Genomic DNA, 16840 nt, shown 5'->3' with positions numbered 1-16840 from the left:
GCCTGCATTAGAAAATGTTTGTGTGTGTCGGGAACCCATGCCATTGCTGAGTCCAAAGTAAGTGTTAATAGTGTCTCTGGTTTTCATGACAGAGAGCTGCTCTAGATTTGAAGCAGACTGTTTTAGTGAGTTCTGCCAGAGCTGCTTAATCGCAGTGTATGCTGGTGTTAGCTAGTGGTGCGCTGTGTTCATTGCAGCTGCCTATGAACTATGGCATTCTACATATCTGTTCCATCTCTCCTTAATGTTCGAGCAGATCTTGTGACTGGACCGTTCTATCTGGAGGCTGGGGTGGGCTATCATGTTTCGGATGGGCCGCCCAGACCGTTAGCAGATGTGCCCTTCCAAATACAACCTTCCCCTTCTGGGGCAGGACTTGCTCTGGCTTCCATCCTGGTAGACCACCCCGAGAAGGTGTCAGGTTCACCTTGAGGTTTTCCACTATGAGGAGGTTCGTTATATACAAGGAAGTCTTGAAACGCAGGAGAATGCGGGGATATAAGCCAGTTGAAAGAGATAGGGTGTTGGTTACTTATTCCTTTTCCTTAACCATGCCTTTGTAGGATGCAGGAGTAGTCCCAATCCACGATGGAGGGGATGTCAGTGAACATTGATTGGTTAAAGACTCATTGTGAGGTAGTTTTCAATCTTGAACAACCACACAGATACAAAGTTCCTTTTTTACAATGCAGTCACCATTCAGTTGGATACCTAACAGAGACCTTCAAATGAGCACCCACGTGGTGCCTGACCACTCTGTTCACAGTATGTTATTTGGCTTTTTCAAAGCACATTTAATCCTTTAGTTTCCACTTGTTCACGCCTTCAACGCTTGTTCTTTGTGGATTTCTTCATACATTGTTGCTGCTTGAAACCTTGGTTCATACACAAGCTGATTTTGTATCAGTTTCTCTGACTCATTGGCTGTGTTGCTTTTACTGGCACAGGTTTCATGCAGGAGCCAAGGGCAGTACCACGGCGGCAATCGCTCCTCCCGGTCTGGGTTATCGACACAGGAATGCCCCAGATACCTATGATGCACAGTGTAGGATTGTTCAGCTTCAGTTCCCGGTCTTAGGTTTCTCACTTTGCAAGGCTGGTGAAAATAATTGTTTCTAGAAGTCAACGGTACTTCCCTCCTTGCAACCCTCTCCGGTGTCGCCACCTTTCTTCTTGTGTTAAACTGCCATCTTGGAACTGCTGCTACTCATGTACTTTTCCTCGTTCAGAATGTGCTTTCATGCTCCCTCTTTTATCTGTGTGGGGAAGTGTGATGGGAGTCAGGTATGTGTAATGATGAGTAATTGCCTGAACTTGCCTGACAACGGTTTTGGCGTTAGTCCGTTGTCACTCACGATGAACTGGATGTGAGAAAGTGTGTGACGGTGAAGGGAGTTGAGCTTCAAGGTATCCTACCTGGTAGGATGGGGAAAAGGTGTTACAGGGAAGGGGATACCGCTTCTCACCATCCAGTGTCCTACTTCCACTCCCAGAAAGCCCCTCATCCAGGTGATCCTCCCGTACTGGTCCACCGCCATAAACTGGTTCCAATAGTGATGGACGTGTCCTGGCCACCTGGATGACAGATCCCCAGGGGCTAGAAGGTGAAACACCTTCAGGTTTCTCATAGTAGTTATTTTTTTTCTAAAGAAATTTGAAAAGAAGCAAAGCAACATTTTCGTCAGCATAACCAGAGATTGTTAATCTGTAAAAAGTTATTTATTTCGTTGTAGCAGAGTAGTGCAGCGCGCTGTTTAAACTGAGATGCTCTGCTTAATGAAAACGAATTGCTGTGAACGAAGCACAGGACTCAGGCAATCACGAGCAAGTAGAGGAAAGGACCTGGATATGCACGTGTGCGTCGGGTGAGCAAACTGGAGATCTGACTGAAGTATTCGACTTAAGACAGCGCAGCTCTCAGAAGTAACAGCTGAAGACAAACGCATCGCTCCTGCAGTGCTGGAGGGATTTTCGCATTCGTATCAGGAGAAGACATTTATTCAGCATTGCGCACGGGCGCAAGATTGTTGCGAAAGCTGCCAGTAGCAAGCACGAGGCAGTGCAAGTGTGTTTAAGGTTGGTTTTGCTGAAACATTCAGTTGAACATTGTCCAGTCTAAAGGAACATACATCTGAACATTTTTCCAAGCACCAAGGAAGGAGTTAACACAGTAATCCCCCTTACAAGTGAAGCAAAAGACTGTCAGTGAAAGAAAGAAGTATATATTAATCTTCAACACTAATATGAGGAAAGCAATTAAAATGACTTAAGTTTAAAAGCACTGTCGTAAAAACAATCTGAAGTAAGCAGAGACTTGAACACACCATACAGTTCTTTTACGATTTCACCTCCAAGCTTGGGGCAGAGATATTCAGGTAACATAAGGAATGTGGTATGAAATTACTTAGAGGGAGTATCTGTTTCAGGAATGTAATGACAGCATAAAATGTATTAATGTGAGGGTTTCGTGAAGGCGCAAGGTGCTGAAGACAGAGGGCACTGACAGGGACCTGTTCTTTGTTATTTTATCCACTTACCCTTTCCCCCTGGGCTGGTCATCTCAGGAATCGTTACTTAAATATTGTTGGGAGGGCCAGACCTAGCGGTCTGAAGGACTCAATGTCTGCTCCTGCAGGCATTGAGAGATGGGACCTTACAGCCCCCTCACCTAGTCACAGTCTTCGCCAGTGTTTGGCAATGACAAATGAATTGTGAACACCTTTCACATGCCCAGGGAAGCAACATGCATTTCTTCACCAATGCATTCAATTTACATGTAGCACACTAGTGAATTGCATCTCTGCAGCCACATGGGCCCTCTTCGAACCATGGACAATGCATCCCTCTCATGTAAAAGGGCGGAATCCGTAGGAGCTGTATCATGCCATGTGATGACCATAGCGGTTTGGAGAAAATACGCAACCTGTGCTTGAGTTTCACATGTGCGAGACTGGGCACGGGTGACTCATTAATAAGGTTAGAGGGATAAGGATATGTTTTATTTCTGAAGTGCATCCTCCACTCGAGCGCTAGGGCAGGTATATTATCATCGGACTGTAAGGTCATGCGTGCATGAGGGTTAGCATCTATAGTCTCAACAAGAGCCGAGCCGAGTAAGACCACATTTCTATGAACAAATTACAACGAAGACAGAGCACACCAATCATTCCCAATAAATGTGTACCCACCAATTTAAAAGAAAACTGCAACCAGGTGGTGGATAAAGGTGGTGAGCCTTAGAGAGCAGTGATCCTGGGTGATGGACGGGTGTTTGGTGACCGATACAAGGCATGATGTGCAATGGTGCATTATCTGGAGGAAATGGCCAGGAGAGCGTAATTTTAATGATCTGGGAGAGATGGTTTGGTAATGTCTTCAGAAAATGAGCACCAGCATTTTAAGTGATTTGGCCCATCTCATGTGATCAGACACAGCTGTCAATCCTCACTAACACTCCCGTTTCCCCCAGGAAGTCTCCTGGCATCACACACATTGTTGGGCTGTGCTCGTTGGGCACCATTGTCCTGTCCTACCATGAAATATCCTCTTGGATTCAATCATACATTTTTCTGCACTGCAATGTATTCTACTGGATGCCAAGCACCTACCACTACCCAGTCTTACCATCCAGGATTTACCTTGGACCATCGGCTCTCTTTGCTCAGAAGATCAGCGTAGAAGTACGCCATTTTCCACATGCCCTTGTATGCAAAGCACCACATCAGCTCCCAGTAGCACATGTGGTGGAACTGCTTCCATGCCTGCTGGGCAGCACAGCCATCCTCGAAGAGACTGATGGCCTAAGTATGACAGAGAAAGATGGAGTTAGTAGACAGGCACCAAAGAGACAAGACAGGATTAATCCCAAGATGGCTCAGAAAGGCACAGCATGCAGAAATGCAGAAAATTCAGAAAGACACTAAAAGGGAGAAAGCCATGATCAACTCCATGAAGAGACAATATAAAGCAAAAACACAGTCAACCCTGCCAGAAAATGTGAAGAGAAAAAGCAAATATTAAACCTGTGAAACAAGAGAAGAGACACACCAAAATGAAAGTGTAAGACACATTCCAGTGAAAAGAGTACAAAAAGTGGAATATGCAGAATTAAGCTTAGAAGAAAAAGACACAAAATGGCAAAGGATATGTTTAGGATTCAGAAGACCCACTGGAGCACAGGAACTACAGCCCATCAGATGGCACTACAGTCCAGATGACCAGCTGCGCTGTAGTGCCATCTTATGGGCTGTAGCTCCTGTGCTCCAGTGGGTCTTCTGAAGTCTGAATAGACAGATCGAAGGACAGACAGAAGAAAGATCACCAGGGGCAGATGTGATGACCGTAACTGGGGAATTGAAAGAGATCGAATCAACAAGCAATCGTGATTCAGAAAGACTAGGCTTGTGGGCCAGTCCGATCATGGGAGCAATGTCTTAGTGGCATTTTCCTTCTGCATTTTCCATAGTAGAGTGACATGAGAGAAACAGTTCCTGAATGTCTCATAGGAAAAAAAAACTACTCATAGTTCCTTGGAGAACAGAGAGAGACAAAATGCTATACTAAACATACATAACCAACTACAGTACATGTGTGTTTATAGCCTTGTATCAAAGTTGAAACATTGTAACGAATGGCTCATGCTTATTTGGTAGTTGGTTTTAGATCATGTATTAATTTGGTGCAATATTGGTGTTTTCCGTCCTGCCATTAAAGGTAATTTGAACTTGAATTTAAGAAGAGAATGCCAGAATGTACCTTGAGACATTCCAGAGAAAATAATGTGAGAAAAACAGGGTTAACCCAAAAAAGAATGCAATGTTTCCCAATGTGTGTATGTTCCTTGAACACACATCTGTAGGTTAACATATATATTTTCTTTCTTTATTCTATTTATTTCAAATTTGAAATTTTATAAAACTGCATTGATTTGCACTTTGTTTTACTAGGGGGGACCCTAATTTTAGTCAAAAAGATTCATTTCCCATTCAAAAGTTTTCACTGTGGGCGAACACCTAGCTCGGTCAAAGAGATCATTGTTCAAGAATTTTCACCGTTGGCAAAAGCCAGGTAATTCGATTGCCCCCTATTAGTCTCTGCCACCATTTCTCTTCTCCCCCCCACGATCTTCCGAAACCAAGTGATCCAGGTACATGGCTCTTAGTTGTTGGTTTTTTGAGCATGATAGTAGTAGGTGTCGAATTGTTTCTGTTTCGCTTTCACATAGACAGCACTTGTTTGTTTTTGACAGGCCTCTAATGCTGCGGATTTCATTTGTCTCCAGTAAATTTAGTCTTATCCTTAACATATAGTTGCGTGCCAACCTGTTTGGGAATTTTTTTATGTAATTCATTGGATAATTCAATTTACAAAAAGTTGGCGGGAGATGCTGCAGCAATTTGTTATTTGTAGCTAGCTCTTGTGTCGAGATCCAGTCTAGCTCTTTCAATTTCTTTATCACTTTTCCAAGATTAGTGATGAGATCTTTTTCTGAACATACAACTGACAATAGTAACGCCTTGTTGTCTGCTTTCCAGGCTGAGAGCGATTTTACCTTTTCTGTCTGTAGTTAGATTTCTGGGCCTTCCTCCATGATACATTTTTGATAGAGGCGCAATCTATTGATGTTCACAGTTGCTGTTAAGGACAAAAGACTAAGTTCTCGACGTATTGCTGCGATGGCCGTCGATTTAGGAAGGGAGAACACTGCCTTCCAGAACTGGCCTTCTAGCTTTGGCCAAATCTTTTTAGGAATCAATGACATTGCCTCCGCGCCGTACGTAATTGAAGGGACGACTTTTTTCTTATAAAATTCGATGACGGGGATAGTTGAAAATCTTCCAAACTTAATCTCAATCGCCTTTCCTTGCGCTGCCAACTTTTTTATTTTCTTTTGAAGGTGTAGTTGGGTAGCCATTTCTTGTTTTGAACTGTCGATGACCACGCCGAGGTATTTGTACTCAGTAACATTTTCAATCTCTGTGTCCTCGAGGTACCATTTGTATTTTTCAGTTCTTTTTTTTGTCGTTCCCCCTTCAAGGATCAGAATTTTTGTTTTTTCTTTCTTGACCTTCAAGTTGTTTTCTGTGGAGTACCTGAGTAAGTTATTTAGCTGCCTTTGGAGACCGATCTGAGTCTGGTCAAATAGGATAAGATCATCCGCGTATAAGAGGCGACTAATTTTGATGTTGTCCAGCGCCGGTGGAAAAGATCGCTTGAGATCTTCAGTTTCCTTGTAGTCCCCAATGTAGGCTAGAAACAGAGCTGGGGCTAAGGGGCAACCTTGTTTAACCCCTCTTTCAATTGGAATTTCGGCCGAGAGGTTTCCTTGCTGTGACATTCGTACCTTGAAGGTTAGCATATTAACTTCTTAGGGCCTCCACTCAGCTTCTAGATAGGGAACGAGTTCTGCCAAAAGATTCTCCTTTCTGCTGGTTCCTATGTTGGCTGAGAATTTGCCACTCATTTAGCCTTCAATGCAGCCCTCATGTTGCATCTCTTGAATTTCATGTGATAGGCCACTATGAGTCTCTGGCGGAGTTCATCCAGACTCTCCCAAATAATTTCCTAAACATTTGTTTCTCATCCACATTCATAGGCTTTAGCATCTATGTTGCTTTGTTGCTTTGCAGACTTGCTTTGCTACCATTTGTGGTCTGTCTGCAGAATCACGCAGCTCCCAGTTTTCCAACACACTGGAGACTTCAGGGCATCCTCGACGACTGCTCAACACCAGCAATTCTTCTCATCTGTCTGGAGAGACACTCTTGTTAGAGTTTACCACTATCTCCTTGCCCATCACTCTTGTCCCTATTGTGGTGTGCTGTGCCACATATCCACTTCATCTGGCTTTGCCTTCTCTCTCAGCTGGCACTATCCAAGTCTTACGGTGTTTCTGATTCTTCAACTCTGTGTGCTTCACACCACATTTCCAGCAAGCAACCCCTCTTTGCCCAAGTTATTCCTTTCATTAGGCTTTCCTCCAGCCCCAATCAAACTCTGGTAGTCTGCTTTCTCTTCCAAAATGATTATATTGACTGTTTACAGGTGGTGACTCGCCACAGATCTAACTTGCCATGCTAGAATTTAAAAGCAATGCTAGGATTTACACAGAGTACACAGAGTACACAGACACTAAAGGGTGAAGAAAGAGGTTTGTAAGGGAACCTGATTAACATGGATACAAAATATTATAGAAGAAAGCAAGGGTAAACCATGATAAGAAAAACACGAACAGACACAGTTGAATGCAAGAAGGTGAAAGAAAATTCAAACAATACCCAGCGACCCAAAAGAAAGACAAGCCCAGATAAGAGACACTAATGTGAAAGCCAGGACACACTTTAAGAGAAGTAAAGCATCTAATTAACCCCAACAAGAGAGGCACTAAAGATAAAAGGGCATGCTGGACTCCAAGCCGTATCACTAAACAGAGAAATGAATGAAGGAGAGAGGCAACACAAAGCAAAATCCCAAATCAAGTCGGAAAAGAGATTCCAAATAGACAAAGTCAGGCTTAATTGAAGAGAAGCGAAGAAAGCAAGCAAGGAAGGATTAACCCTGTAGATGGATATGAACCTTGAGAAAAGGAACAAAGTGTAGGTTGGTAAAAACCTAGAGAACACTCACAAACCATCAGACATGTCAAGGGAAACTAATTTAGCAGTCAGAATAAGTGTACATTTGAAATAGAGGTGAAGCATTTAAGTTCATTTGACAGCCCAAGAGAACTTTAGTGTGCACTCAACATCAGATTCAAACCAGAGAAAGTCAAAACTGTGAGGAAGATGGCCAGTCGAGCAACACAAAACAAGCTAAGGAGAAAGTACACTCAGAACATGGTACTCGGTGTATCTCAAGCATGAGATCAGCGCTTTATGCTGGATGTACTTGCATGCAGGAGCTCTCACCTGATCAATGTTCCCTTTTATCTCTTCTATTCTGCCAGCAAAAAACAGGAAGATGGCGCTCTGAAACCGGGTCAGACAAGACATGGCATTGTTAAACCTATCAACATCAGACCAGGAGGACAGGCACTGCTGTTAATACACAGACAACAGAGGTTCGACATCTTGGTGACATTTTAATTCAAACACAGAGATTTCCCAAAACAAAGTCAGGTTATCAGAAGATCCGTCAGAGCTAGGACCCTGGGAGAACTTCTCAGGTTCCTGTTGCCCACAGGTGGATACATTCATAGCACTCGTATAAAGAAAGCTTAAACACCGTTCACCTTGTCAGGAATTTTAAGTTTTAGTGCCACTATCCACATAATTACATTACAGTAATTCCCTTTCTGACCGAGGATCCAGAAAAGATTTGGAAGTATTTTAATCCTTGTTTTTGAAGTGGGGAGTAAAATTAATGTTATTTTCTATAAGCCATACTTCTTTGCACCTTGTAATTCATGTCTCTTACAGTTTTTGACATTAAGGTCTATCTTCCAAATTGGACAGTAATACTGTTAGCGCTCATTCCTGTCGCTGCTGTGCTAGCACGGATCTGAACAGATCCACGGAGCTGTGTAGGTGGAAGCAGGCATGAGGGGCCAGGCTCTTATGTGTCCATTATTTCCACTGTGTTCAGTGTATTTTTACTCTCCATTTGTTTATTTGCCTGATTTTGGTCGCGTAAAGGTGCCCGTAATGCCCTTTTCTTGTAGGGACGGCTCAGAAAGTATTCTTTTGGCTCCCTATTGGCTAATAATGTAAATTGTAGCTAGTTCTAAATTGGGCACAAGATTATCTAAACTAAAGGAATCAATGATCCCAACATTGCAAAAATAATCTGTACCTTTAGCTCTTTGTGCTTAGTCCTAAATGCTGATGCAAACCCCTAAAAGATACGATCTCACTGTGACAAACACTTCTCCTTTGGATTGTGTACAACTAAACCCATTAACAACAAAGGTTCCTCTGCCTTTAAAAAGAGAGAACATTTAGTTCTTTATGATGGTGTTTGCCTACCCCTCTAATAAAAGAAAATTCTTGGCCTTGATGAGTAGTTCCTATGCCATAGCAATTCCCCAGATGCATAAAATGTACTTGATATCAATAAACTCGGCCCATTGTCACTCATGAACAAGACTAGTGCCTTCAATGAACAGGGACGATGGTTGCCAACAAACTTAAGGCAACATTATCGACGAGACAAACCAGCAAATTCAATCATCAGGGAATGATGGGTGCCAGTTAGTTGCACTGCAAACAGTTGGTCGTCAGGGTTACAGTAATTATGGACAAATCTGTCTGTGCCACCAATATTATCAGTTTCCTCTAATTGTAGTGGAGGAGTGGGAAAACGCATGTAACTGAAAGCTAGACAATTACAACCCTACAATTTCTCAATCAAAGGAAGCAGGGAGGAAGTGCCAGGCAGAATCATTGGAACGCACAATTTGATTAATTCTTAGAAAAATTGATGGATTTTAAATCCTAACATTTAAATTTTAAAAATGCATTCTTTTGGAAATTATGATATGATATATTTTATTTATATCGCGCCTATACACAAGTGTTTCAAGGCGCAATTGCTAATTTAAGTCAGGGCGCAACTTAAATTAAACAATATGTGCAAACTCTCATTTAAAATGGTAATCCGATCAGTTAGTAGAATAGAAGAGAAATTTAAATACTTCCTGATATTTGGCATTATATTTTTTAAATGTTTTAAGCAACAAGATTGTGAAATTCATTCACCATTTGCCACATGCACCCAACCCAGTTGGTCAATACCCTGTTGGGCTGTATAGATCCTGCCACCCTGAAATTCAATGGCAAGGCACCCAATCCTGAGTTGGGGAAAACATTCTTCGTAGGTCCAATAGTCAGAAATATTTAGAATTAGGGGTGGCTCATCCATAATGGGCAACAAGGCATCAACCCTCTGCTCATTATGGAGAGGCCTGGGAGGATAGCTCAGGGGCAACATGCTCACCTTGGAAGCAAGACGACACGGAGCACCACAGGTTTGATCCCCGGGTCCACGCTCCGAAACCTCTGGGTATTAAGCGTGTTATAAATAACATATCATATCAAGTTAGCCCACTGAAAACACAAAGTGCTCCCCCAGCTGCTATAAGGTCCTGAGCTGGCATTAATTTACCTGTCATGGTTTCCCTTTGTGAGTTCAGTAGTACCCCAGTATGCATGCCTAAAGAGCCATGCAAGTCCAGGGGCATTTTGCTTCCCCAGCCTTGCATGGCCCCTGGTGGTTGCAGGCTGGGGTACTTCAGGGCTGAATATGCGAGGGGTGCTCTTGCGCCTCCCCACACATTCAGGGCCTGACAGGTTCCCAGTCCTTCGCACATATTGTGGATCCAGGAAACTCTCTCTGCGTCCTGGTTCCTGCTGCATGCTGCACAGGAGCCAGAGGGCCATCACTGCAGCAGACAACATGAGTCCACTGATATATGGAGAGGGTTGCAGGTAAGAAAATAAAAAGAAGAATGTATGTACAGTATATGTGTGTGTGCAGGTACACAAGGGTTTGGGTTTGTAAGTGTGTGCGTGAATTAGACAGCATATGTTGTTTGGGTGCATTGTTGAACGAGTATATGAATGCAGTAAGGAGGCACAGATCAATGAAGAATGACCGCTAATGCATGTGTGAGGATGTGAGAGTGAATGATGAATGAATGTAGTGTGAATCTCACACTGCATTCATTCTTCATTCTCGCCTTCACACTAAATGCTGCTGCATGTGTGCTGGGAAGATCAGCAGGCAGTCTGAGGATTGGTGGTGGGGAGAGTAAGAACTGGCTCCCAGGAGGACATATTTCTTTGCTGTGGCATGGCATTTTTTAATGAGGCATCAAGAGTGAAGGCAGCATTACAAGTGTTCCTACATGGTACTGGCCCACATTGGTCCACCAGTTTGAACATACTTATTTCCCTTGGCATGACAATTTTTACTGGGTATCAATGGTGAAGGCATCATGTTTAGTGTTCCTATGTGGTATTGCCGCATTGGTGGAGCCAGTCTGAACATATTCCTTTACTGTGGCATGTCGTTTATTCCTGCAGCATAATGTGTTTTTATATTCGCTACTGGCCCTCATTGGTGGGGTCAGTCTGGACATATCTCTTGATTGTTGCATGGCATTTCTTTACTGGGCATGAAGGGTGAATCCAACAGAATGAATATTATTACCAGACTACCAGTCTACATTGGTGCATTCAACCTGGACATATTTTCTTACTCTGGCATGGCATTTTGTACTGGTAAAGCCAACAGGCGCATGTAATTATATGCTAATAGTGGCATATGTTGGTGTAGTCTCAATGGATATATATGGGCACAGCCAGCCAAAAATGTTTTTTATGCTGGCATATATTGTGGATGAAGGCATTAGGAAAAAGCTCCTGTGCCCTGTTGGTGATTTGCATCGGTCTGATATATCCATGTGTCACCCTACAAAACTGATTGCATATTGTGACGTTTTACCCAATGTTTCAAATGAAGTGTGCAGAAAATACATGATTTTAGCCGAATACTTTCAAAATGTTCTCTTAATTGGTTTGTGCTCCCTCACTACTCTCTGTTGCTCCTGCATATTCGTGAGAAACATATTTGACCCTAGGACAAGGCACCAAGATAATCACACATCCACAGAAGGACAAGACACCATGATAATTGCACATCCGCAGAAGGACAAGGCACCAAGATAATCACACATCCACAGAAGGACAGGACACCATGATAATTACACATCCGCAGAAGGACAAGGCACCAAGATAATCACACATCCACAGAAGGACAAGACACCATGATAATTACACATCCGCAGAATCACAAGGCACCAAGATAATCACACATCCACAGAAGGACAAGACACCATGATAATTACACATCCGCAGAATCACAAGGCACCAAGATAATCACACATCCACAGAAGGACAAGACACCATGATAATTACACATCCGCAGGAGGACAAGGCACCAAGATAATCACACATCCACAGAAGGACAAGACAGCATGATAATTACACATCCGCAGAAGGACAAGGCACCAAGATAATCACACATCCACAGAAGGACAAGACACCATGATAATTACACATCCACAGAAGGACAAGACACCATGATAATCACACATCCGCAGAATCACAAGGCACCAAGATAATCACACATCCACAGAAGGACAAGACACCATGATAATTACACATCCGCAGAATCACAAGGCAACAAGATAATCACACATCCACGGAAGGACAAGACACCATGATAATTACACATCCGCAGAAGGACAAGGCACCAAGATAATCACACATCCACAGAAGGACAAGACACCATGATAATTACACATCCGCAGAATCACAAGGCACCAAGATAATCACACATCCACAGAAGGACAAGACACCATGATAATTACACATCCGCAGAATCACAAGGCACCAAGATAATCACACATCCACAGAAGGAAAAGACACCATGATAATTACACATCCGCAGAAGGACAAGGCACCAAGATAATCACACATCCACAGAAGGACAAGACACCATGATAATCACACATCCGCAGAATCACAAGACACCATGATAATTACACATCCGCAGAGCATGGTTCTCTAAATCGGGCATGGACTGAAAGGACAGGGATAGAGAATCTAAAATAGAGAAGCAGGACATACGCAGATGAACCACCACAGATGAACTAGCAAGAATGATATTGAGTTCCTAGCTATGTTATGTTTTGCGCATCATGGCTTTGCGCCATGCAGAAATCTTATGTGGTGCCTCATCTTCCTCTTACCGTCGGGTAGCGATTGAGGTACGGTTTGAGCAATGCTTGCGCCTCAGCCAGACTTTCCTCTCCTGTTCCTGTGAATGCACGAGAAGACATCTTAAAGAACGTCCGTGTCAAAAACGGAGTCACACATGTCAAAGGGGACAATTTGTGCCCAAAGACAAAACCTTTAAAACAGGGGTGAAGACAGAAGGTGGCAGGTTTAGGAGAGGGATGGGAGACCAAAACCTTTAAAGGCAGGAAAAGGAGGAAAGTATAGCTTGCTTGTTAAAAATAGATAAGTCTATGAACCTGGTAACACATTGGAATAAGTTAAAGAGAGGGCACGCAACAATCCTTCTCTTGTCATGCACCTACCCTCTAGAACTCAATCCCAGTGTCGACTGGGAATGCCCCCACAATTCTCTAATTTCGCAAATCTTTCAAAACATAGCTCTTTCAACAACACCTGACCAAGGACTAATTCCAATGGACACACAGACAATCCAGTACTGCGCTACTGTTAAAAGATGCCAGGCCAAATGCCGGCTACCCACACTCTGTCCAGCGCTCCGTAGCCTCGAGCTAGGTCCGCGCTTTAAACTATAAAATAAAAATAAAGGTCCCAGCAGTATATTCTCTCAATAGCAACTTGAATATAAGTTCTGATCATGAAGCAGAGTAGTTAGCTTGCCAGGTGGACACATTCCATTTATGTTCTCTGTTACCAGGATAGAGAAGAGATCAGGAAAAAGGAAAACAAGCATTAGCAAAGATAAGCAATGTAGCTTTCATAAAAGGAACTTTGTTTGTGCTGCCATCTCCTAGGCTTGGGGACCATAGGGCTAGGTTTAGGGACCATGGGCGGTGGCCTGCGTAGCGATGGATTCCCATGGTCTGGCCGACTGCCTAAGCTCTGAAAAACCTATAAAAATATGGATACCAAATGTCTGAAGCTAATGTGATGAAACAAAGGAGTGGAGTCAAACAGCATCCAGGATGCAAATCTGCCTCCAGTATGCCAACACTCCTCTCCACACATCTACAGACTGAATATTGGCTCCCATATAGATGGTGCTGCCACCAATGATCCGAAGCTAAAAAAAAAAAAAAAAATGATTGCGCTTATCCATGTTCAGGCTACCAAAATTATTTCTTTTTAGCACCTTTTGTACTAGACCTCCACTAGGTTTTTAGCTACCAAGTATTTGTCCTGATGTACTTGACTGACATAATTCCCTAATGTCCCTGTGAGCCACAATTTCCCGTGCGTCCGCATAGCCCCACTGGCTCTTACCAAGGATGAAGGTGAGGAAGGTGTAGTAGCATAGCAACAGCATCACACAGAGCAGGGCCCGGAGATTGGAGGAAGTGGCTCCTTCATGCAGCTGGCCGAGGCCATATTCCTAGAGAGGAAACACCAACACACTGTGAACATGAACGAAAAAAGGTATGTGGGTGACGAAAAGGGGTTAGAAGGTGGGGGTAGGAAATGCAGCCATGGTGGGACGCAAGTGGCAAACAGGAAGGGAACATGGGGTCAAGGGTAGAATGTGAAATAGAGGGGGAGACACCAATACACAGTTGAGGAGGAGAAGAGCTATGGAAGCAGGGAGTAAATCAAAAGATTCAGAGAGAAAGATTAAAGAGACTGGTGGGGAGGACACTTGACAACTTAAAGAGGAATCACCCATACAGAAAAAGGTTGGAGAACACTGGACACACTTAACCAGGCACCTAAATTTGATTTCACTCCCATGAGCGAATCGGAAGTCATTGCCCTCATTAAGTTTGTTAAGCCCTCTAACTGTAAGGGAGACGCCTGCCCAGCCCACATCATTAAAGATTGTGCGCCAGTCATCGCCCTCTTTGTGACGGCCTTCATTAACTCCTCCTTCCAATCTTCCACTGTACCCAGCTCCCTCAAAGAAGCCTGGGTCCGACCTCTACTAAAAGAAACATCTCTCGACCCACTGATACCTGGCAACTACAGACCCATTACTACGGTCCCCTTCCTCTTAAAGATCTTGGACAAAGCAGCTTATCTGCAAGTTCAGAAATTCATTGAGGATAACCACCTTCTTGGCCTGCGCCAATCTGGATTTCGCCCTCGTCATGGCACTGAAACTGCGTTAATTGACCTAAAAAATCAAATAGACGACATCAGAGACTCAGGCAAACCAGCGGTCCTTCTGCTCTTAGACCTCTCTGCGGCCTTCGACTTGGTGGAGCACAAAACCCTATGCCATCACCTCGCAACCACTGCGAACTTCTCCCCAAAGGCTTGTGCATGGATCAATTTTTTCCTTCAGGAGAGAGTCATGAAGGTTTTCTCAGAATCCTCCAACCCCACACCCAGTCTGATCAAATGTGGAGTCCCCCAGGGCTCTTGCATTGCCCCCACTCTTTATAACCTCTACACCAGACCCCTGTTCCGTATTCTGGACTCACTGGGCATCTCATATACCAATTACGCGGATGACACCCAGGTGCTCATACCCCTATCGGGAGACTATCGCACTGATACAGATACCCTCAACATCATCTACTCCACCATTCAATCCTGGATGGCGGATAACTGGCTCTGTCTAAACAGTGAAAAAAACCGACCTCCTGCTGATCGGGTCCCCCGTTACACTGAGCAAACTTGACAAAGAGTATCAGGCCTTCAATAAAGACAACACCCCCATCGCAGTATCACAAACCATTAAGACTCTAGGCGTATATCTAGAACATAGCAGGACCATGTTCATAGGCAGGTCAATGCTATAGCCTCCTCAGCAGCATACCATTCCAAACTGATCAATGGTATTAGGCCATTCCTCACTCAACCGAACTGCATTACCATAGCCAGAGCCATCATTGGCTCCAGGCTTGACTATTGCAATGCCCTCTTCGTCGGTACCTCCCAAAGAAACCTGGCCAAACTCCAGATTGCACAGAACAATGCCTTAAGAGCCGCAACAGGCATTTCACGTAGAGAACACATCTCTTTGGTCAGGAGAGAGGCACACTGGCTACCCATCAAAGAAAGGGTTATCTTCAAAACCCTTGCCCTAACTCATAAATGTCTTCATGGACTGGCTCTTCCCTATCTTGAACAAAGGATCCACAAACAAACAGCGTCCAGACCCTCCAGAGCCTCCTATGCCAATCGCATCCCGACTCCTCACACGCGTAGAGTGCGTGCTGGGGGCTCGAGCTTCCCAACTATGCCAGCCTCTCTCTGGAATAACCTACCAAATGATATCAGATCAATTGAATCCCATGCTGCCTTCCGCAAGGCACTAAAAACTAGGCTTTTTGTCTAGAGGGCTTCCCTTTGTATGATCCCCGTCATATGCTCCTGCATTGAATGATACACTGTATAATACTGTTATGTAACTGTACCAACCAAAGCCAACGTTGTATACTTTTTGGCCCGCTTATTGTAACCCTCAAGCAAGCCTTCTTAAGTATCCTTGACAGCGCCTCTATGCCCGTGGGCTGTAGCGCGCTCTACAAATGCGAAATAAAATAAATAAAAATAAAAAAAACAGAAAACAAAGACAGTGGTTAAAAAGTAAGATTCCCTCCAAAACACTGAGAAACAGGCATGGGAGTAGCAAAAAATTGGAGGGGGAAAGACGACCAAGGATGCATTGCAGTAGGTCCTTCGGCATACCTTGTCTCCCGAAAATCCAGCAAATTCCAAGAGCTTCAGGATCCGTGGAGGGAAGAGGGAGAGTGTCTAAAGGAATAAAAGGGAAAGAGGACATTTACAGGTGGAAACATGGAAATGGGAGGGTGGAACAGGCTTACGTGAGTTTGATGGAACTGACAAGCATAGACCAAAGGATATGATATGATATGATATAATATGGCATTTATAAAGCGCCTATACACAAGTGTTTCGAGGCGCAACGAGGCAAGGGAGGGGCAAAAAGGGGAAGACAGACAACAATCCTACTAAGCCAGGTGACATTCAGACTGTGCAAGTGCATGGGACGGGGGAAAGGGAAAAGTGTGACGGGGAGGGAGAGGGTAAAGTGTAGTACATGGGATACATAGAAAAAAAAATAGAACAATATAAAAATATGGCCAGCTGGTGGCAAGTACAAGGGAAAGTGCATGCAT

The 16840-nt window shown here is 43.8% G+C and overlaps 1 protein-coding gene across 1 annotated transcript in view; it reads right to left on the bottom strand.

The window, feature by feature from the left end:
- LOC138447816 (tetratricopeptide repeat protein 39A-like) overlaps positions 1 to 16840 on the bottom strand; it is a 344056-nt gene that overhangs the window by 54795 nt on the left and 272421 nt on the right. The window contains exons 8-12 of the mRNA XM_069604182.1: positions 16389 to 16454; positions 14022 to 14130; positions 12752 to 12819; positions 7908 to 7967; positions 3639 to 3800 (exon numbers count right to left, since the gene is read on the bottom strand). Of these exons, the coding sequence (XP_069460283.1) occupies positions 3639 to 3800; positions 7908 to 7967; positions 12752 to 12819; positions 14022 to 14130; positions 16389 to 16454 (465 nt within the window). The remainder of the gene's footprint in view (positions 1 to 3638; positions 3801 to 7907; positions 7968 to 12751; positions 12820 to 14021; positions 14131 to 16388; positions 16455 to 16840) is intronic.

Source organism: Ambystoma mexicanum, chromosome 3q (assembly GCF_040938575.1).
Source record: "Ambystoma mexicanum isolate Mex_15411 chromosome 3q, UKY_AmexF1_1, whole genome shotgun sequence".
Taxonomy (NCBI): Eukaryota; Metazoa; Chordata; class Amphibia; order Caudata; family Ambystomatidae; genus Ambystoma; species Ambystoma mexicanum.
Note: the sequence above shows the minus strand (reverse complement) of the source record. Positions and strands in the feature narration are given on the sequence as shown.